Below are 21,896 nucleotides of genomic sequence, written 5' to 3'. Positions count from 1 at the left end.
CTTGGGGTTGAAAGTTCGAGCCCCATGTTGGATGTAGAGATTACTTTAAAAAAAAAAATAGAAAAAATAATAGAGTGTGTCTTACTTGTTCACTGTAAAGCAGGGTCAACAAACTACGGCCTGTAGGCCAAATAACCCAGAGCCTATTTCTATAAATAGAAATTCTATAAATTTCCTTTATTGGAACAGAGCTATGCCCATTCATTTATATATTGTCTGTGACTGTTTTTCTGCTACAGTGGCTAAGTTGAGTATTTACAACAGAGACTATATGGCCTGAAAAGCCAAAAATGATTACTCTATGGCCCTCTACAGAAATGTTTGACCACCCTGGTATACAATATAGTATGCCCATAGTCCTTGGCACATAGCAAGTTGCTTAAGAAATGTTAATGAATAGGGGCGCCTGGGTGGCTCAGTCGGTTAAGCGTCCGACTTCAGCTCAGGTCGTGATCTCGTGGTCCATGGGTTCGAGCCCCGCATCAGGCTCTGTGCTGACTGCTCAGAGCCTGGAGCCCGTTTCAGATTCTGTGTCTCCCTCTCTCTCTGACCCTCCCCCGTTCATGCTCTGTCTCTCTCTGTCTCAAAAATAAATAAATGTTAAAAAAAATTTTTTAAAGAAATGTTAATGAATATAATCATTAAAATTAATTTATAAAGTTCTCTAATAAATAGCCAGAACAAAATTACTAGGAGTTCTTATTCTTTTCCCTGGTTCAAATGTTTTAGGGCCCATGCTCTCATTTTTCTTCTACTTTCTACTAGAGAAAATTTAGGTAAACAGTTGATGAGGGTGGAAAAAAATTAAGATTTTAGTCAGAACATTGGCCTAGCATGTAATTCATAATCTATAAATCATATAAAAAGGTCAAGCAGATAATATGCAAAATATGCAAACACGTACTTTCTGGGGCAAAGAATGCTATTGTCCCCCTGTTTTATATTCTTTCATTCTTTCTTTTAATAATGGGTATCCCTATCACCATCCAAAGTTTAGCTAGGTACATAGCCATGTAACTACAGACACATCCAAGCTCTCTTGCAGCTATATATGGGCCTATGCCTAAAGTTCTCATCTGCAGAATGTGAGCAGAAAAATCATATATGCCTTGTTTAAAAAGGAAATGTGCAGGGCTCCTGGGTGGCTCAGTCAGTTAAGCCTCCAACTCTTGATTTCGGCTCAGGTCATGATCTCACCGTTCATGGGATCAAGCCCTGCACTGGGCTCTGCACTGACAGCATGGAGCCTGCTTGGGATTCTCTCCCCCCCTGTTTGCCCCTCTCCACCGTGCATGTGCTCTCTCAAAATAAATAGATAAACTTACACCATAAGCATTTTTCTTTTTAAAAAGGAAATTCGCTTGCCTTCTACTTCTCTTCCTCCATTCCATAGGATTTAATGAAGTCTCAGAGGTCAGCCAGCTTCAATCATGAAGACAAACACAGTGTAATAAAAAAAAGTCAGAGCAGGGCACCTGGGTGGCTTAGTCGGTTGAGCGTCTGACTCAGCTCAGATCGTGATCTCACAGCTCATGAGTTCAAGCCCACATCAGCCTCTGTGCTGACAGCTCAGAGTTTGGAGCTTGCTTCAGATTCTGTGTCTCCTCTCTCTCTGCCCCTCCTCTTCTTACTCTCTGTCTCACTCTCTCTCTCAAAAATAATAAACATTAAAAAAAAAAAAAAAAAAAGATGTCCGAGCAACAAAAGGGAAGGAACCTAGGTCTCTGGCTGATCTCGTAGAGGAAAGCATGACTATGTACTCTGGACTAGTATGTGAAAAGATGTAAATTTCTATCTTCTGCGAACCACATATTTTAGCATATCTTTATTATAGCAGCTTACCCTGTGTTAATAAACCCCCAACATCATTCACTTCAAGGTCACACAATTATATATTAGATGAAGCTACTATAACTCCTGCATTTGCAATATAGTCTTTCTGTTGTGTGGGTATAAGGGCACTCTATAAAATTCTAGTGGAGAAGCCCTGGCTTTAAATGTATGATGGGGCATTTGGTCTCTTTCAAGTTCAGCAGACAATGGCAAAATATAAAATTATGCCAAAAAAAATCTTTGTGCCCTTAATAATCCAGAGAGATAGAGAGTGCTCACTATGTGCCAGTTGATCTGTTCATCACAGAAGGAAGTGGAAAGACAAAAGAGTTTCATATACTTACAAGGGGATTGACTAGAAGAGTAAAAGAGCTATCAGTTTTGGAAGACACTCAATAGAGTACTTAATGGGTTGCAACTACAAGGTCCCAATGTCTTCTTCTAAAAAACCTTACTTCTTAGCTGCCAATGTCTTTAGGCGTGATGACTCAGTTTCTGTTTCTCTGAACATCAGTCCCAGAGTCTGCATAATTTCAATGCATGCCCTAGAAAACAAAGAGGAAAAAAAGCATGGAGATGGCATGATTGCATTACAAGTCCAGAATTTCACAAAATCAGTAATCCTTGATAGAATTGCTCTCAGGTAATTTATATAGAAAAAAAGTACGAGAAGGAAATTCTGTATATCAGATTGTCAACGTTGGTTGACCACTCTGTGATTGCTATATAGTAAACACTCAGAAATATTTGTTTAATGAATCAATAGCTGAATGTCAGGATTAAGTTATTTTCATATTGTTTTTTTATCCTTAAAATTTTTTTCTGATAATCACACACTACTTTAAAATTATTTTTAATAATTTTAACTTTTTCAGGTAGGTAATATTTGGCTCAAAATTTCAAAGGTAAAAAAGGGAAGACAGTGAAAGGTGTCTTTCCTCCAGACACCCATTTTTTTTTTCCTTTGGGACAACCAATATTCTAATTTCTTGTATAGCCTTTCTTTAAAAAGTAGAACATAATGGGAGCACCTGCCTGGGTGGCTCAGTTGGTTAATCATCCGACTTTTGATTTTGGCTCAGGTCATGATCTCATGGTTCATGGGTTCGAACCCTGAGTCAGGCTCCACACTGAGAGTGAGGAGCCTGCCTGGGAATCTCCCTCTCCCTCTCTCTCTGCCCCTCCCCTACTTGTGCTCTCTCTCTCCCAAAATAAATAAACAAACTTAAAAAAAAGAACAAAATGAATGCTATTTTAAAAAATTTATGTGAAGCAAAACTTGCAGCGCCATTTATCATTAATATGGTACGTATTTTGTCCAGTGCCTTCCATTCATCTTTAACACCCTAGGGGGAAAAGAATCTATGATTATCCAGTTAATACTTACACCAGCTCATCAGCCCTTTGGCTTCTATTTTGAAGTGTGCTCTTATCCCTAGACTCTGGCAAGTACTCATGAAGTTTGTTCACTAGGAAATAGAAAAGGTCACTGGTCTGTGAAAGCAAGCAGGAAAGAAGATGGTAAATAAGTTATCAGATGGTAAAACTCTATCTTTACATAATAAAAATATGAAGAAATTATTCTCTGGGGACGAAGTGAATTAAAATATCTCTCATTAATATTAGCATAATCCGAACTGAAAACACTTTTACTTACCACCGGGAAACAGACCACTGTTCTGGTGAACAGAGCCAGAGCTAAAGCCTAGGGGTGATGCTGAGAGATGCTTAATAGGCTTGGCTCTCCGGTTAATATTGAAGGCCCTCTAGAAGTAGGTGTTTAATCTCAGGCAAGTCATTTACTTACCTGGGAATAATATATTAAATGGAGGCTACTCTAATTCCTGTCTTTCCAAAGTAATTTGGCCTTTGTGAGGATACAATGAAATAAGGGCTAGAAAAACACTTTTAAAAATGTTTGCTAACCTGGGGCGCCTGGGTGGCTCAGTCGGTTAAGCGTCCGACTTCGGCTCAGATCATGATCTCACGGTTCATAGGTTCGAGCCCCGCATCAGGCTCTATGCTGACAGCTCAGAGCCTGGAGCCTGCTTTGGATTCTGTGTCTCCCTTGCTCTCTGCCCTTCCCCTGCTTGTGCTCTGTCTCTCTCTGTCTTTCAAAAATAAATAAATGTAAAATAAATAAATATATATATTTACTAACCTAAAAGCAAACTCACAGCATTGGTGTAGCCTAATGAAGATGGTGGAGAATGATACTAATAATTCTGTTAATACAGCATATTTCCATCTCTGCCAAAATAAACACAGACTTAAGAGTGCAGGAACCAAATTTTTTGTGCTGCTATGCCGTCTCTTGAGATAAATCGAGCATGAAGTAAGCACTGGCCCATGAAATCAGGCAAGTTGGTACTAATTAGAAATATAATGTAATTGCTTCTCTTTTCTGTCCCTCTCTTGTTCGTTTTCTTCCCCAGGACTTTTGTTTACTAGTGACAAATTAGACTCTTTGTTTAGACAGGTATTATGGGTGCCTGTATATAGGTGATCTGGCATGAGAAGAGGCTGAGGATGGCAGGTGGAGAGAGGGACCAGAGGAGAAGGAGCAGGATGCATAGCAGACCCTCTCAGAAGGGCTGCTGTTTACTCACTGCCCTGGTAAATTAGCACGGTTGGTGGCTCTGCACACTAGCTCTGGTGCCTAGTTCTTTCAGTTCATATCCCAGCTCTGCCATGGGTCAGCTTTGTCATATTTGGCAAATTACATACACACTGTATGACTCAGGTTATGTCTAAGATGGAATTAATGTCACCTGATGGGACGGAAATAAGATAGTATTTGTAGGGGCTTCTGGGTGGCTCAGTCGGTTAAGCATCTGACTTCGGCTCAGGTTGTGATCTCACACTCCGTGAGTTCAAGCCCCACATTGGCCTCTGTGCTGACAGCTCAGAGCCTGGGGCCTGCTTCGGATTCTGTGTCTGCCTCTCTCTCTGCCCCTCTCCAGCTCGTGCTCTGTCTCTCTCTCCCTCAAAAATAAATAAAAACATTTTTTAAAAGAGAAAGAAATAGAATTACCATATGATTCAGCAATTCAGAACTGAAAGAGTCTCAAAGAGGTATTTACACACCCATATTCATAATGGTAATGTTCACAATAGCTTAAACATGGAAGCAACCCAAGTATCCATCAATGGAGAATGGATAAGCAAAATGTGTTATATACATAAATGGAATATTACTCAGCCTTAAAAACAAGCAAATTCTGACATATGCTACAACATTGATGATCCTAGAAGACATGATAAGTAAAATAAGCCAGTCACAAAAAGACAAATACTGGATGGTTCCACTTACATGAAATATTTGAGAAGTTAAATTCATAGAAGTAGAAAGAAGAATGGTGTTGCCAGAGGCCGCGTGAAGTGGGGGAATGAGGAGTTATTGTTTGATGAGTATAGTTTCAGTTTTGCAAGATGAAAAGAGTTCTGGAGAGGCTCCAACAGTATACAGGACCTACTTAAAATCACTGGACGATACATTTAAAAATGGCTAAGATAGGGACACCTGAGTGGCTCAGTCCATTACGCGTCTGACTTCAGCTCAGGTCCTGATCTCACGGTTCGTGGGTTCGAGCCCTGCATCGGGCTCTTTGCTGATAGCTGAGTCTAAAGCCTGCTTCAGATTCTGTGTCTCCTCTCTTTGCCCCTCCCCTGCTTGTGCTCTCTCCCTCTCTCTCTCTCAAAAATGAACATTAAATTTTTTTTCTTTTAATGGTTAAGATGGCAAATTCTATGTTTATGTGTATTTTACCACAATAAAAAATAATGTTGAGAAAAAAAAACTTCATGGAGAAAAAATAAAGGGTTAAGAAGGAACATGAACAGAGAATTCTTTCATTCACTCATTCATTGACTGAACACATAACTACAGATTATCAGCTATGTAGCAGGAACTGTACTAGGTAATGAGATAACATCTTGAGCAAAGCAGACAAACAAACATGGTGTCCACAATCCTAAAGCTTACAATTTAGTCGACCTATGAAAAAATGTTCTCATAATTTAAAATTTACTTGTAAGAAAATTGTTTAAAAAAAAAAAGATTACCTTAAAGAAAATTATACCCCATACAGTTGATTTCAAAAGGGGACATTGTGTGTGTATGTGTGTGTGTGTGTGTGTGTGTGTGTGTGTATTTATAGTACATAATATATTTATATAAAATTATATATATTTGTAAAATTTTATTTATATGAAACTATTATATGTATGATTTTTTATCATCTTACTCAGGAACCAAAAATTCGAGATGCCTCTAATCTCCCCACGCCAGTGTGGGTTCCTGAGGAAGTTTCACACAACCTTATGTTCACCAGGGAGCCCAGCACAAAGTTGCAAAACCACTGCTTAAGCTTAAAGCCATAATAACTTTAAAGAAAAAAGCTCCTAAAAGAAGATAAAAATGTTGACTTTTATTAGTTATATATGTTAACTTTGTATAAATGAATGTAAGATTGTGGTTGTGGATTAGAGAGAACATAAGGCTACCAGGTCTTGGAAGCATGGTGGGGAGGAGAACGAGGTACCCCACTAAGTGTGGGGAGACCACAAATAGGGAGACTGCCCATATAACTTTTATTTCCCTCTCTCTTCATTTTGGCCTCTCATTTTTGACAACTGAATTAGAAGACCTATTTTAATCCATCTAAGGACATTACATTAAAGAAGGGCTGCAGTATTTTCTTTTTTTTTAAATGTGTATCTGTTTATTTTTGAGAGATAGAGACAGACAGAGAGGGAGACAGAGAATCCCAAGCAGGCTCTGCGCTGTCAGCACAGAGCCCAGTGCAGGGTCCAAACTCACCAACTGTGAGATCATGACCCGAGCCGAGATCAAGAGTTGAGCACTTAACTGACTAAGCCACCCTGCGCCCCTGCAGTATTTTCAGTTAAGCAACAGAACGTGAATGCTTTATTCCTAGATTTCTGATCCGGTTAATTTTTCACAAGACAATAAACTTTCAGTTCAATACGAATTGATTATGGGACCTGGTATACGCATGGCACACGTTAGACCTTAGGGTGAATACGAAGATGATGAGTAAGACACATGCCTGTCCTGAAGAAGCTTATAGCATACAAGGGTAAATTTTAAAATTTGCCAAAAACTGTAGTAAAAAGGAGACTTTCTGAGCTAATTCTTGAGGGTAGGAACTGTGTCTTACTCATGCTCACATTTCTAATGCCTATTCCCGTTCCTGGCCTAGAGCAGTCATGTAATACATATTTGTTGAATTGTTAGAAGGTGCTGAGATACCATAGAACTGCATTGTCCAACACAGTAGCCACTGGTCACATGGCACTACTTAAATTTAAATCGATTAAAATGGTGGGGCGCCTGGGTGGCTCAGTCGGTTAAGTATCCAACTCTTGATTTCAGTTCAGGTCATGATCTTACAGTTCGTGAGTTCAAACCCTGCGTCAGGCTTTGCACTAACAATATGGAGCCTGCTTGGGATTCCCGCCCGCTTTGCCCCTCCCCCACTCACAATTCCCACCCCCCCCTTCTTGAAAATAAATAAACATTCTTTTAAATTTCACTTCCCTAGTCACTGGCCACATTCATTGTGGCTAGTGGCTACTTTATTGAACAGCATAGATTAAAGAACATCAAAGAAAGTTCTATGGTACAGGACTGCCAAAACAGATGAGAAAGAGGAGGGTTCCAAAGTTCCCCATAGAGGATGACAGGAAAGGCAGAAGAACGGCATTTGAGCTGAGCCTTGAAGAATGGATGGTAGGATTTTAACAGGAGAAAATGGAAGAAGGAGTAGCCTAGAGATAACAGCAGGGGAAACGAGGAGGGGCTGGAAGGACAAGGTGTTCAAGTCACCCCACGAGGCTGGAGCTTTTAGAGGAAAGAGACGAAAGCAAGGAAGTGTGGGGTTGAGTGGGTTAGGCCCAGCCTCATTCTCTTTCTTTGGCTCCACAGCCAAGGCCATCTGCATCAGGCACATTGGAAGATTGGACATGCTTAAGAAACCTCGAGGCCAACGCTCTGATATTCAGCATCAACACCCTTCTTGCTAGTCTAACCTGTAAGTGGTACCTCAGTTCTCCTACCTAGACATCTGCTTTAAATCCAGTCCCCTGATTGTGTCTGGTTTATCTAAGTGGACATCTGTGAGCCCAGTGTGAAGTCCTTTGCTAGTCCTCTCCCAGCTGCTAGGTTTACACTGGACAATCTTTATATCCTTGCCACCTCCCCTACTTCATTCCATGAAGACTCTATTGCCAGACCCTAAACAAGCAGATCTTTCTGGTGTCAAATGTTTTTGCAGACATTTGGGTATAACCTACGCATGTGCTGGAATGCCCTGATCTCTTTTGCACACTCTCTGTGTAGAGGTCACTCTCTCCGCCGGTGCTCTGTGCCTTCCCTGGGAGCATCTACAGCTGGGTTCGTTTGCCCAGTGCCTGCCCTATATAGATGTTGGCCCTTCCTGAAAACCCACCTTGCATGGGCCATGCCTGTCCAAATTTGGAATCTGTGACAGAAGTCCTTAGTGGAGAGCCTTAAATGCTAAAGCCAACGTGTTTGTACTTCGAAGGGAGAGCCACAAGAAGTTTTTGAGTGCGCAAGGACACAAAATCAAAGTTACAGATTAAACTAATACCACGTGTGGGATGGACTGGAGAGTTATACTTGGGTGTGATATAATATCAGTTTCCTTAGCCTTTTCACATTGCCTCCATTTCCATGTTCATAATCACCTTGTGTGGTCATTTCGATGCCTGTTCCTATATTCTCTACAATCCTCTTTAGTTTTGGAGTCAAGACCCGGATGTTATATTCCTAACAGGGTGTATCCAGTTCAAGCATTTACGTAGCACAGGATCATCGTTGCCTGTCTCAGTGTTGGGGGACATTTGACATAATATTCTATGCAGCTAATACACCCTCTAATTAGGGTAATTAACCATTTCAGTTTGCTTGGGACTATCCTAGCTTTTGCACTCAAAGTCCCATATCCTGAGAACTTCTTCAGTCCTAGGCAAGCTGTGATAGTTGGTCACCCAAGTGTGGGCAAACCTGGGTGGTTGGTCGTCCTACATGTGAAGCCCTTTGAATCTAAGACCAGGACTGTCTTGTATGGCTGGGGAGCTGTGCACTTTACAGCTGCTCAATAAAATGTTGGCAACTCTGAAACCACTGGCCAGAATTAGGATACAACATATAGCCATCAAGAGGAGCTCAACCCGAGGCAGGGCTCACCCCCTCGTTAGCACCATATCAGTACTCACCAGGGCTCCTGAATACCTGCCCATGAAACTGAAATAAGTCTTACAGAGTAAGTCTATAGCTTGCTGAGTGAGAGCTAGGTTGATTTGACTCCCCAGGAGTCACCTTTTTAAAAAAGTCCTACATTCACAAGTAACTTGTTTTAATTGTACTTATATTGTAGGGTTACCTGAAGGTAAAACTTCTTAAAATCTACTTTCTCATCTCACTCTCTGTACCCATACATCTTGCATTCCAGAAGCTCCCCCTCCAACACACACATATACATTATTGATTATGTCACAAGATTTCAAATACTGAGTCATGATTGCATTAAATTTCCATCAACATTTTAAAATACAGCCTCCGAATACAAGACAACATTTATTTGTATTTTACTACATGCTCAAATATCCTGCATTCGATAAATAGCTGGAACAAGTTTCAAAAATTAAAAATAAAACAAAACACCTACTTTCCAGAAAAGCCTTTTCAGAATGAAGTTTTTCTGGGCTGCTACTTTAAGTTCTGTAATTAGACAAAGTATCTTCCTCAACGTATTGTCTTTAAGGAAAAGTTCAGATTTAAGTTGACCGAAGTGCTTAATTTTCTCCTCAGATCTACAGAAACACAAGAAAAAAATTTCCATGTAAAAAATGGTAAACGGCAGTTGAAGAATATCAACAATTATTGACAGGTTTGTAAAACTTTGTTTCTAATGGAATTTTAATATAGTTTTGTGCTTCTAGTTTTATTACTCATTAGTAATGGACCTTGCTTTCCCCAGATTGAGCTATTTATAACTCTCCAGGCATACTTTTGCCCGTGCCGTACTCAAGCTGTATCCACGTCAGCAATGCTCTCAGTGTCCCTAGGAAACTTGTCTCTCTTTCATAGTCTAGCTTGCAGTTTGCTACATACCATCTACCATACTGCCTGAGCCAAATGGAGTATTGTTTGCTTAATATTTTTTCTTTAAATCAACTCCCTTTGTGTGTGTGTGTGTGTGTGTGTGTGTGTGTGTGTGTAGAGAGAGAGAGAGATTATTCACAAAGAAAACTTTGTATCACTACTTTACAAGGAGAACCAGTGTCACGTGCCATAAATAGCAGGTAACTGTAAAAACATCAGGGAAGCAACACAGATTCTACATTGATGCGCCACATTCCCAGCCTGAGGCCTGCTCTCTCTTTGACAAAAAGGGAGATGAACATGTCTCAGAGAGCTCCCGCTTTGGGCACCAAGCCCAGAGGTTCTCCCTAATAAGACTGGACTAGTTGGAAAAGCAATCACTGTTCCACTGTGGAATTCAAAGTTGTTTCCTGCCATGTCAGAGTACCACATGCATTCATCTCTTGTCACTGACCTGCGTACGTTCAATACTTCAGGAAAAGCTGGCTTTGCTGAAGAGAGTAACACCTCCCCCTTAAAGCCTTCCCTGATTCTAGCATGAATGAGGACCCTCTCCTATAGCACTTTTCTCACACGTCTTATATATTATATATAACGTATATATAATATATAACACACATATATAATTCATATATATTATATAACACACATATATAATATACATATTATATTATATATTTATTATGTTTATTATATTATATGTTATATAGTATATATTATATTATAAGTATATATTATATGTATAATATATAATGTGTATTATGTATGTTATATGTTATATATGTGTGTTATATATTATATATGTGTTATATATTATATATTAATATATAAATATAATTATATTTATTTAATTGTATAATATGTATTTATTTAATTATATAATATAATTTATATATATATATATATTATATATCTTTTGCCCCATTGTTGTGATCATGTACTTGTCCTGGGCACTTTTCATGGACTAGCTCATGCAGTCCCACGAAGGGGGTACGGCTGGGAATTACTGTTATATTTATGGGATGTTAGAAAGGTTAAGTAGCCTGTCCAAGTTCATACAACTAGTGATTCAGAAGAGCAGGGTGCAAAGTAGTAGTAGAAGAGATGTTTCATATTCTGTGTAGGTCAGTGGAAACTTCCTAAAATTTCTGACTTGAAGTCAAAATATTTTTAAAAAATCTTTTTTAACATTTTTATTCACTTGTTGAGAGACAGAGAGAAACAGAGCGCAAGCAGGGGAGGGGCAGAGAGGGGGGAGACACAGAATCTGAAGCAGGTTCCAGGCTCTGAGCTGTCAGCACAGAGCCAGATGTGGGGCTCCAACCCATGAACTGCGAGATCATGACCTGAGCCAAAGTTGGACGCTTAACTGACCCAGCCACCCAGGAACCCGAAAGTAAAAATATTTTTACCACCTACTCCAACCTTAGTACCAGCCATTTATCCCAATACTACTGCACGGAATCTTGGCTCTTGCCTACTACCTCCCCTTTTATTTAAAAACACTATGATTTTCTCTTCTATCCAATCACTGAGCCTTTCTTAGTAACAAAAACAGGAAGACTTCCTGAAAAACAGTCTCTTTTCCAGTGGAGAGTCTGCAAGAGAAATGATCAAGAATTCAGGGACAGAAGTCAGAGGCAGAAGAACATGATTATAAATATGGGGTTCAGATTCTAGATCTGCCTCTCTTTACCTGAGTAATTACCATGGGCAAGTTACCTACTCTCTGTGTGCCTCAGTTTCCCATCTGTAAAATAGGTATTATCATACCTACCCCATCATTTTGATACTTTGGTTACTACATGTGCTTAGCACATGGTAAATATTTAATAAATAGTTTGTAAATAAAACGAACGAGCTTTGAGATCCCACTTCCCTATACATCCACTTCTAATTACAATCCCATTTCATTTAAAAAATACTATAAAATCCCTCTGTTCTCTGAGAACTCCAAAAACAGCAGCAATGTAGTTTTCACAAACAAGTGAGCTTAGAAAACCACAAGCTCAGAAAGCATACCAGCAGAATTACTTTCCAATTGACTTTCCTATTTTTCCCAATAGTCGACAATTTGCTGAGATTCACATAGGGACAGTTTTTTTTCCTTTGGCACCTATGATAATAGACTGAAATACCAAACTTACAAAAAATTTTTTTTTCATAAGAAAAAACACACTAATCTCTTCATACTAAAAATCAATTCATATGTAAATTGAGGTCTCATATACATCATAAATACAAGTTAGATTCAGGAGTCTATATTTCTGTAGAGACATTGATATAATCACAGTTTCTCTGCCCAGAATATTTGTTTTTACATAGATGATGATAAACTGTACTTGGCTAATTTAAATAATAAAAAGTTTAGCGCCAGAAGACTCCATTATTCAATTTAGGAATAAGGGGAAATGTTACATTAATTTTAACAGATATTCTATATTTTCATCAGCTAGAAAATATAAATTCACTCAAATAATGTAGCAAGAAGGATTCTTGATCTAATGATAAGCTCTATTTTTCCCATATGTTTTCATTTTTGGAGGGGATATTCTACATAAATAATACATTTTTATAATGATTTACAGCTGGAAAAGGCTTTTCATACATTATCTCAGAAGCACTGTGTATATGTTCACAATGGTCCCTATACATCCATGATGTTACAGGACTCACATTTGTGACAGAGTTCTAATTTGAAACCCAAAGAATGTTTACTCCTTTTAAACTGAAGGTGCCTTGCAGGCAGAGACCTGTCTTATATATCTTGTACATAGACCACATTCTTCATAGTGCATTTTAAATCACTGCATTTTAAATGTGTTGCCTTCGGGAATTAACTTTGTAAGAAATACGCTTTTCATGAGTCAAGAGAGTGGTAGAACTCAACTCTCTTTCTGGCCTTCAAGGATAAATTTCAAGCCACACATATACAGAGAGATAAAGCCTATTTTATTATCCAGTCAGTTTTAAAACCACTTTAAATAAAGCACTAAAATTAAAACTGATACTTTTTTGCAGTAAACATATGAAAACAGATAGAAATTCTAAGCTGTCTGTATTACCATCTTTTAAAAACTAAATCACAAACATCCTTACTTTACCCCTACATACCTCAGAACATACCTCAAAATAAACATTTTCTTACAAAATCATCGTCACATCTGTCAAAATTATCAATAATTCTTTGCTATGGGCTAATACCCAGTCCACATTCAGATGTCCTCCATTGTCTTAAAAATGTCTTTTTAGGGGCGCCTAGGTGGCTCAGTCAGTTAAGCATCGGACTCTTGATTTTGGCTCAGGTCATGGTCTCACAGTCATGGGTTCAAGCCCCATGGTGGGCTCCATGCTGGCAGTGCAGAGCCTGCTTGGGATTCTGTCTCTCTCTCTCTCTCTGTCCCTCCCTTGTTCTCTATCTCTCAAAATAAATAAATAAACTAAAAAACTTATTTTAAAAATGTCTTTTATTTTTGGTTTGTTGAAATCAAGATATAAGTAAGATACTTGTTATATTTGCTTATTATGTTTCTTAAGCCTTCTTAAAACTTTTATTATAGAAATTTTTAAACATACACAAAAATGGAGAAAGTTGTATAAGAAACCCCATCTATCACCTAGATTCAATAATTTTTAACATTTTGCCAGTCTTGTTTTATCTATTCCCTTAAACACGTATACACACACCTTACCTGTTTTAAAACTGAAATAAAATATATATAACATAAAATTTATCATTGTAACCATTTTTAGGTATACAAATTAAGTGCATTCACAGTGTTGTATAACCATCACTACTATCCATTTCCAGAACTTCTTCATTTTCCCAAACAGAAACTCTGTACTAATGAACAGTAGGTCTCCATTTCCCTCTCCCCTCAGCTCCTAGTAACCTCTCTTTTATTTTCTGTTTCTATGAATTTGCCTATTCTCAATGCCTCCTATAAGTAAGTGGAATCATACAATATTTGTCCTTTTATGTGTGGATTCTTTCACTTAGCATAATTTCTTCAAGGTTCATCCATCTTGCCACATGTGTCAGGACCGCATTCCTTTTGAAAGCTAATATACCCACACTTTAAATCAGATTCATGTTTAATTGTTTTAACAATTTGTTCATTCATTCCATAAAGGCAGCCTACTGTGTGCCAATGACCAAGGTACAGTCTTGGCCCTTAAGGGGCATAGTACATAATAGGGCAGCACATAATCAAATAAGCAATCATAAGATAGGCTGTTGAGTCCTAAAAGATGGTAAGCACAGAATGTTCTAGAGGGGCCCCTCCTAATGTAGTTCTGAGAAATGATTTTTAGAGAAAGGGATAGCAAGCTAAGTCTTGATGAGTTGAAGTTATTCATGAAGGAGAAGAAGAATAGAGAGTAGGGTTCCAGGATAGAGGAAAAAACAAACAAACAAAAAAACCAGGGAGCTTTCTGAGAACTGTGAGATCATTTGGATCAGGTGGTTAGAGCAGGAATTGAGGGGACACAACAGCTGAAGATGGAAAGATGAAAAGACACATCAGAAAGATCTTTATAAGCTGCTGTAAAGTTTAGACCTTTTTCTAAAGGCAATGGAGAGCCATTCAAAGACTTTAAGGGAGGGAGTTACATGATCAGATTTGTGCTTCCGAAAGATTTCTTTGTTGTTATGGAGAATGGTTTAGAGAGTGAAGGCAGAAGCCAGCTAGGAAAATACTGTAGGAGCTCAGAACAAAGGTAATTGGGCTGAGTATGTGACAGTCAAAGAAGTAGATGTTATCCAGATATAATAGAGAAAAGCAATAAATCATGTGGTGAATGGCTGGGTGTGGGGGTGGTGGTGTAGGGGAAAGAGAAGATAAGGATGACTTCCAGGACTCTGGCTTAGGTGATCTGGGGATAACAACATCAGGCCCTGTGTTAGGGAACACAAGAGGAAGGTCCAGTCCCAGAAGGAAGATGCTGAGCTCTGTTCTGAACATACTGACTTTAAAGTTCTTTTAAGGCCTACAAGAGGTGATGGCCAGTGGGCAATTATGTTTGCAGACCTAAAATTCAGGGCAGAGAGTTGAAGTAGAGGTGTAAATGTGTTGGTCAGCAACAAATGGAGTTACGAGAGGCAGAGATGAGGGAACAGTCCCCCACGCAACTCTAGCATATCATCACTCCTTACCTATATGGCTTTTGACTTCCGATAGGACTGAGCTCACCAGCACGTAGGGGATCTTGTAAAAGAGTAGCTTTCTAAAAGAGGAAAAAAGTGGGAATAGTTAGAATCTTTGTTTACTGAAAATCAATTTCTCCTACTTTTAGTCAATACTGTATATCTATTCCTTAATCCATGCTATAGTACGTGATTTGTATGTAAATAATACCACGGGGTATTTGTTTCCTTATATAGTTTTTAATAATTTTAAACATGACACTTGCTCATTATAAAATGAAATTATCTATCAAAATCAAACAGTACAAAAATGCATAAACAAAAGATAAAAGTTCCGTGTCTCTCCCTAATCCTCCCATCCCACTAGTCAAAGTACCTTACTATGTACTTGATACTAACTGTATGCTAATTATACTGAAATTAAAAACAACAGCGACAACAAAGTACCTTACTATATTATCATCAGTTTGGTTTATATCCTTTCAGGTATATAAAAACATACTAATTATAACATACATCTATAGGGGCGCCTGGGTGGCTCGGTTCATTAAGCGTCTGACTCTTGATCTCAGCTCAGGTCATGATCTCAAGGTTCGTGGGATCGAGCCCGGAGGCAGGCTCTGAGGCAGACAGCGCAGAGCCTGCTTGGAATTCTCTCTCCCTCCTCTTTCTCTGCCCCTCCTGCACTAGTGTGCATTCAAACACACGTGCACCCTCTTTCTCTCCCAAAGTAAATAAACTTAACAAAAGACATACATCTTATACATATTAGATGATATCTTTTTATAATATATATTTAGTACTGGCTAAATTACATCACATATGTTAATCTGGAACTTTTTTTTCACTTAATATATGGTAGACAGTTTTCCATTTCTGTATATATAGGTTTACTTCAATCTTTTTAATGATTACCTAGTATTTCATAGCATAGATTATACAATAGTTTTCTTAACTATTCCCCTATTAATAGGGTTATTTTTTCCCTCAAATCTTTAGTGTTGCCATTTTCCATTCATTCTGGGTCTTGAAAATAAGTTGGTATGTAGTGTTCAGCAAGTCCTCTAAATAATCTTTTATTTTATGTTAAGGCTTAACAGACAGGTCCGAAAGAATTTCTGAAACGTTGCTGATTTACAACTCCAAACAAACTTACCCCTTTCTTATTCCTTAATATCAGAGCAGGATGGTGAGTGGGTGGGGGAAGTATGTGCTTTTTCTCACTACTTTTGTTTTTTATTTATTTTTTAAAAATGTTTATTTTTATTTTTGAGAGAGAGAGCATGAGCAAAGGAGCTGAACCATGACCTGAGCTGAAATCAAAGAGTCAGACGATTAACCAATGAGCCACCCAGGTGCCCCACTACTTTTGTTTTTTTAAAGAAATCTCTATACTCAGTGTGGGGTTCAAACTCAGGACCCTGAGAACAAGAGTCAAATGTTCTACCAACTGAGCCAGCCAGGCACCCCTGTTCTTAACTACTTTTGTCATTGTTTTAAGTTAAGGGGAAAAAAAAGCTGTCTTTTTTTCCTCTCTAAATGTTAATGGTTACCTTAAATCTAGAATTTTAATTTGGGGATATTAGTTATTTAGCTTTCTAGCACCTATCTTCACAACATATAAATGGCAAAGAATTGCCATGTATTGTTTCTGTAGAATTTGAGATGCTAAAGAACTCAGATGTAATTATTTTTGGTGAAAGTTACAGATAAAATGGATCACTGAAGGAGACTTGGCTCTTTGGAAACCCTTAAAATCAGAATGAGTGCTAATTTCTCACTGGATGGTTTAGGTTTATTTTCCCTGAAAATACAGAGAGAGTTAACATGTCCATTCCTTTTTCCCAGTAGCATTTCCCTACTCAATGTGAATAATCATTCTAGATATCAAAGCACAAGAGATCAGTTAGCCAAGATACGTCTGACTGATTTAGGAGATTATTGTTTTTTAATTTCCTAAAACTTATGGAAGTATCACCAAGAATAACATGATGAAAGAAACAGTGTCACAAAAGTCATAACTTTCTAAATATTTATATTGAATTAATGTCTTATTTTTACTAGAATGAATGCTAACCTGATTCATCATATGTATGAAATATTTGCTTGCCCATTTTCCATCTTTCAAGAGATAGAACATTATTTTTTTAATGTTAAGTGTATTTATTTGAGAGAGAGAGTGCACGCAAGCAGGGGAGGGGCAGAGAGAGAGGAAGAGAGAGAATCCCAAGCAGGCTCCACACTGTCAGTGCAAAGCCTGACAGTGGGCTCGAATCCACAAACTGCAAGATCATGACCTGAGCCAAAGTCAAAACTCGAACGCCCAACCAACTGAGCCACCCAGGCACCCTAAGGGATGGAACATTTTTAATAATAGCATCTATTAGGGGCACCTGGGTGGCTTAGTCGGTTAAGCATTCAACTTCAGCTCAGGTCATAATCTCACCGTTTGTGAGTTTGGGCCCTGCATAGGACTTTGTTTTTTTGTATTTAATTTTATTTTGTATTTTGTTTTTAATTTATATCCAAGTTAGTTAGCATATAGTGCAACAGTGATTTCAGGAGTAGATTCCTTAGTGCCATTACCCATTTAGCCCATCCCCCCTCCCAAAACCCCTCCAGTAACCCTCAGTTTGTTCTCCATATTTATGAGTCTCTTCTGTTTTGTCCCCTTCCCTGTTTTTATATTATTTTTGCTTCCCTTCCCTTGTGTTCATCTGTTTTGTATATTAAAGTCCTCATATGAGTGAAGTCATATGATATTTTCTTTCTCTGACTAATTTCACTTAGCATGATACCCTCTAGTCCATCCACATAGTTGCACATGGTGAGATTTCATTCTTTTTGATTGCCGAGTAATCATTGTCTTTATCCATTCATAAATTCATCCATCATGGATCCATTCATCCATCAATGGACATTTGGGCTCTTTCCATACTTTGGCTATTATTGACAGTGCTGCTATAATCATTGGGGTGCATGTCTCCCTTCGAAACAGCACACCTGTATCCTGTGGATAAATGCCTAGTAGTGCAATTGCTGGGTCCTAGAGTAGTTCTATTTTTAGTTTTTTTGAGGAACCTCCATGCTGTTTTCCAGAGTGGCTGCACCAGCTTGCATTCCCACCTGCATAGGACTTTGTGCTAACAGCTCAGAGCCTGGAGCCTGCTTCGGATTCTGTGTCTCCCTCTCTCTTTGCCCCTCCCCAGCTAGTGCTCTGTCTCTTTTTCTCAAAAATAAATAAACATCAAAAAAAAATTTTTTTTTAATGATAGCATCTACCAACTCAAAGATAACCCCCCTCCACTGACATTTATTTCAATGGTCATAGAAAAAAAATTAAATCTTGGCTCCACAGTAATTGTGCAAACTTGCATACATCATTTAATTTCTCAGTGCCTTAATTTCATCATCTATGGAATGAGAATAACAGTTCTACCTCCTAGGGTTGTGTGCAGATTAAATGAATTAATATATGAAAGCATCAAAGCAGATCCTACCTGTTAATACATGTCCATTATTGTTACTGCTTTTACTATCAGGAGGGCTATGAGTTTGCCTGTCTGACTTGCCCCAATCATGTCTCTGCTGCAGAATTAAAAACGAGTACTAAAACCCAGAGTTAGTCAATTCAGGGAAACATAAACGGTCATTTTGAAACCTTTAGATAGATCAAAATTTGGTTTTTTTGTTTTGTTTTGTTTTGTTTTGTTTTTAATTTTTTTAATTTATTTTTGGGACAGAGAGAGACAGAGCATGAACAGGGGAGGGGCAGAGAGAGAGGGAGACACAGAATCGGAAACAGGCTCCAGGCTCCGAGCCATCAGCCCAGAGCCTGACGCGGGGCTCGAACTCACGGACCGCGAGATCGTGACCTGGCTGAAGTCGGACGCTTAACCGACTGCGCCACCCAGGCGCCCCGAAAATTTGGTTTTTCTATTAGAACATATGTGGCCTCCTATTGATAGATCAGAGTTTCCCCCTCTATTTAAGATTTGTTTAAATTCTTAATTTGGAGAAAGCTGTTTAAAAATTTAGGAGCGCCTGGCTGACTCAGTTGCTGGAGCATGTGACTCTTGATCTTAGGGTTGTAAGTTGAAGCCCCACATTGGGTATAGAAATTATTTAAAAATAAAATATTAAAAAAATAATAAAAGTAAGAATTTAAGGAGAAATTTTGAGCATTTAACATGTAATTTAAAAATTGACCGTTCTGAACCATGCTATGAGAAAAAACTTGAGCTGTTCTGCAGTCTTTCAGTTTTTAGCCATTTATCAAACCCCTTGCTTCCTTAGCTTCTTCTGAATGAAAAGAGCCTGTCATATTTTTTAATATTATTGTGTTATAAGGTCAATAGTAAAAATTATATATCACTGAAGATAACTGAAAAGGATCATGTTATTCCTGTAATAAATTACTTATTTTTAAACTGATCCTTGTGTAATAAAAAGATTACACATGAGAGTTCTGACTCTGTCTCTAAACCTACTATATAATCTTGAGTAAGTCACCTAAAATATTCATTTTCCTCATTTCTAAAATAAGGTAAAATTCTAAGTACCTTATTTTGGAGGAAATCACTCCAAAATTATCTGCTCCTATGACAATGACCCTGATTAACCTCCTTTCAATAGCTCAGCTAAGAAATACAGAGACATATTGACAGTGTTGAACTTTATCTGAGCTCTGTGCTCTCTAAAAGCAGAAATGGTTGAGAAAACATCCCAGCTAACTTAAAACGACCACCCTGCTCACGAATATTCCAAGATAAGACCTTGTCCATCCTTCTCCATGATTGCCAGGAGACTCCCTTGTTTACCTGCCTCTGTAAAACCCCTGGTCCATCCCTGTTTCTTTAAGACACTCATTAATAAGCATTTTCCATCTTGCAATAGCCTGAACAGAATCATATCCTTAATTGTCCAGTGTGTTTGTCTTTCATAATATTATTAAATTCCAAAGCTAAATTTTGGAAAGCAGGAAAGGCATGTTGGCTTTAAAAATTACTCCAGCCAAAGTTACCTTATGAGGACACTTACTATAATATAATTGGTCCACGAACTTTTTAAGTGCAGAAATATCGATGAGGTTGTAGAAATAATGTACAAATGAAGTTCCAACGCCTTTTTCTCTAGGTTTGGGTTGCTCTGTAAAGGGGAAGCCAGGGAGGAATTTCCTGAGTAAAACTCATTTCCGTTCCCATTGCCCTTTAAAGGGACTTCACTTAGAGAACCGTTGTGATCTGACAGTGCCTTGGGTTCTTTCGTGTTGGTTGTGCAAGATGGCAAGGTGACAACCTTTCCCGTAGCTGATGTGGATTGACAGCTCCTCCTGGTGGGGGTGGGTAAGGGTCGAAAGGCACTTTGGCCATGAAGAGACGGCTCCTTGAGGTCTGAAGGAAGACAGAAGGTTGAGTCTGTGGATGGTGTGCTGACCTCTTGGTGGTACCTGTCAGGTAGAATGTAGTGGTAAACATAATATTCAGAACTTAACAGTAAGGGACAAAGGGAATCTGGTGGCCCAATTGCAGCAGTTTAAGACTTTGAAAGTAAGTAAATATTTTCACATAAAAGGAATACTTTTTTTTTTTTAATTTTAGAAAGAGAGATAGAGGAAGGGAGAGGGGCAGAGGGAGAGAGAGAATTTTAGGCAGGCTCCATGCTCAGCGTGGAGCTCAACACAAGGCTTCATCCCATGACCCTGGGATCATGATCTGAGTTGAAATCAAGATTATGCTCAACCAAATGAGCCACCTAGGTGCCCCAAAAGGAATGCTTATTCAGAGAAGGGAGTGATTTAACCTCACTTGCTTACCCATTGGCCTAGTGGAGGTAGGGTATACTTCATTATACTTTTCTGCTTTCAGAAATAAAACTGTACCCAATGTCATTTAAAGAAGCACTTTCTATATCTAAAGTATTGTGCCTGTCCTTCACCAAACCCCAACATTTCCAATGTAAGAACTTTTCATTCTGCTTTTGAAACCTGACTCTTCTTTCATTGGGCAATTCTGGTGGATCCTATGAAGAAAAAATTATTCACATGGAGATATTAAGTGAGATTTCTTTTTTTTTTTTTTTGAAGTGAGATTTCTTAAGTTTTTTTTTTTCTGATTCACGTCTTGCTAATACTCTGATTTTTCCAGTGTCATTCCAATAGTGTCAGCACATTTTTCAGAATCAATCCTGAGTTCCACCCTCACCGTGCCCATTCTCCACCTTACCATGACCATTCCTCTACTCTGCTGCATGAGGAAGCAAGTGGTAGAGGCTAAGAAGTTGTAGGATATGATGAGATCTAAGTTCCGATCGTGGCTCCACCCCTCAGGGGTAATGTGACTTGGGTTGACCTAAGCTTCAATGTCCCAATTTTAAAATAGGAACCTATAATAGCACCAATCTCAAAAATGTTTTGTGAGGATCAAATAAGAAAATACATGCAATGTGTTTGTAACACTGGAAACACTCAGTAGGTGCTTAGCTATTAATATTACCCTATATGGCCTTGAATTACTGGTTTATCATTTTATGCTAAAATATATTGTCTCCCTTATTAGATTGGAACCTTCATGAAAGTGGAAAGCCACTTTGTTTTTATTAGTCCTTAAATTAACTTTAAAACAGGTATAAAATTCATTTATTATCTGTACAAGATTATGAACTGTGTTGAGTTCCAGCCCACAGCTCAGTGTTGCAGGTACATGTGCACACACCCATATAAAGTGGTCATTCCAATTTATTCATCCAAGTTCCATCCCACTTAAA

The 21,896-nt window shown here is 38.4% G+C and overlaps 1 protein-coding gene and 1 long non-coding RNA gene across 10 annotated transcripts in view; one reads left to right on the top strand and one right to left on the bottom strand.

The window, feature by feature from the left end:
• The window catches only part of CUNH12orf56 (chromosome unknown C12orf56 homolog), a 119,792-nt gene that overhangs the window by 51,679 nt on the left and 46,217 nt on the right, over positions 1 to 21,896 (bottom strand). For 7 of the 9 annotated variants that reach the window (XM_040491520.1, XM_040491519.1, XM_040491518.1 and 4 more), the window contains exons 4-8: positions 20,172 to 20,580; positions 15,141 to 15,211; positions 9,549 to 9,693; positions 3,221 to 3,327; positions 2,289 to 2,378 (exon numbers count right to left, since the gene is read on the bottom strand). In XM_040491520.1, coding sequence (XP_040347454.1) covers positions 2,289 to 2,378; positions 3,221 to 3,327; positions 9,549 to 9,693; positions 15,141 to 15,211; positions 20,172 to 20,580 — 822 coding nt within the window. The remainder of the gene's footprint in view (positions 1 to 2,288; positions 2,379 to 3,220; positions 3,328 to 9,548; positions 9,694 to 15,140; positions 15,212 to 20,171; positions 20,581 to 21,896) is intronic. The other 2 variants (XM_040491517.1, XM_040491521.1) reach the window with 2 other exon arrangements.
• LOC121040826 (uncharacterized) overlaps positions 1 to 21,896 on the top strand; it is a 90,118-nt gene that overhangs the window by 26,641 nt on the left and 41,581 nt on the right. Inside the window, exons 3-4 of the long non-coding RNA XR_005795464.1 lie at positions 7,784 to 7,889; positions 9,692 to 9,770. This is a non-coding gene — a long non-coding RNA (uncharacterized LOC121040826). The remainder of the gene's footprint in view (positions 1 to 7,783; positions 7,890 to 9,691; positions 9,771 to 21,896) is intronic.

This window comes from Herpailurus yagouaroundi, unplaced genomic scaffold, assembly GCF_014898765.1.
Source record: "Herpailurus yagouaroundi ecotype Mexico unplaced genomic scaffold, PumYag 182, whole genome shotgun sequence".
Classification (NCBI taxonomy): Eukaryota; Metazoa; Chordata; class Mammalia; order Carnivora; family Felidae; genus Herpailurus; species Herpailurus yagouaroundi.
Note: the sequence above shows the minus strand (reverse complement) of the source record. Positions and strands in the feature narration are given on the sequence as shown.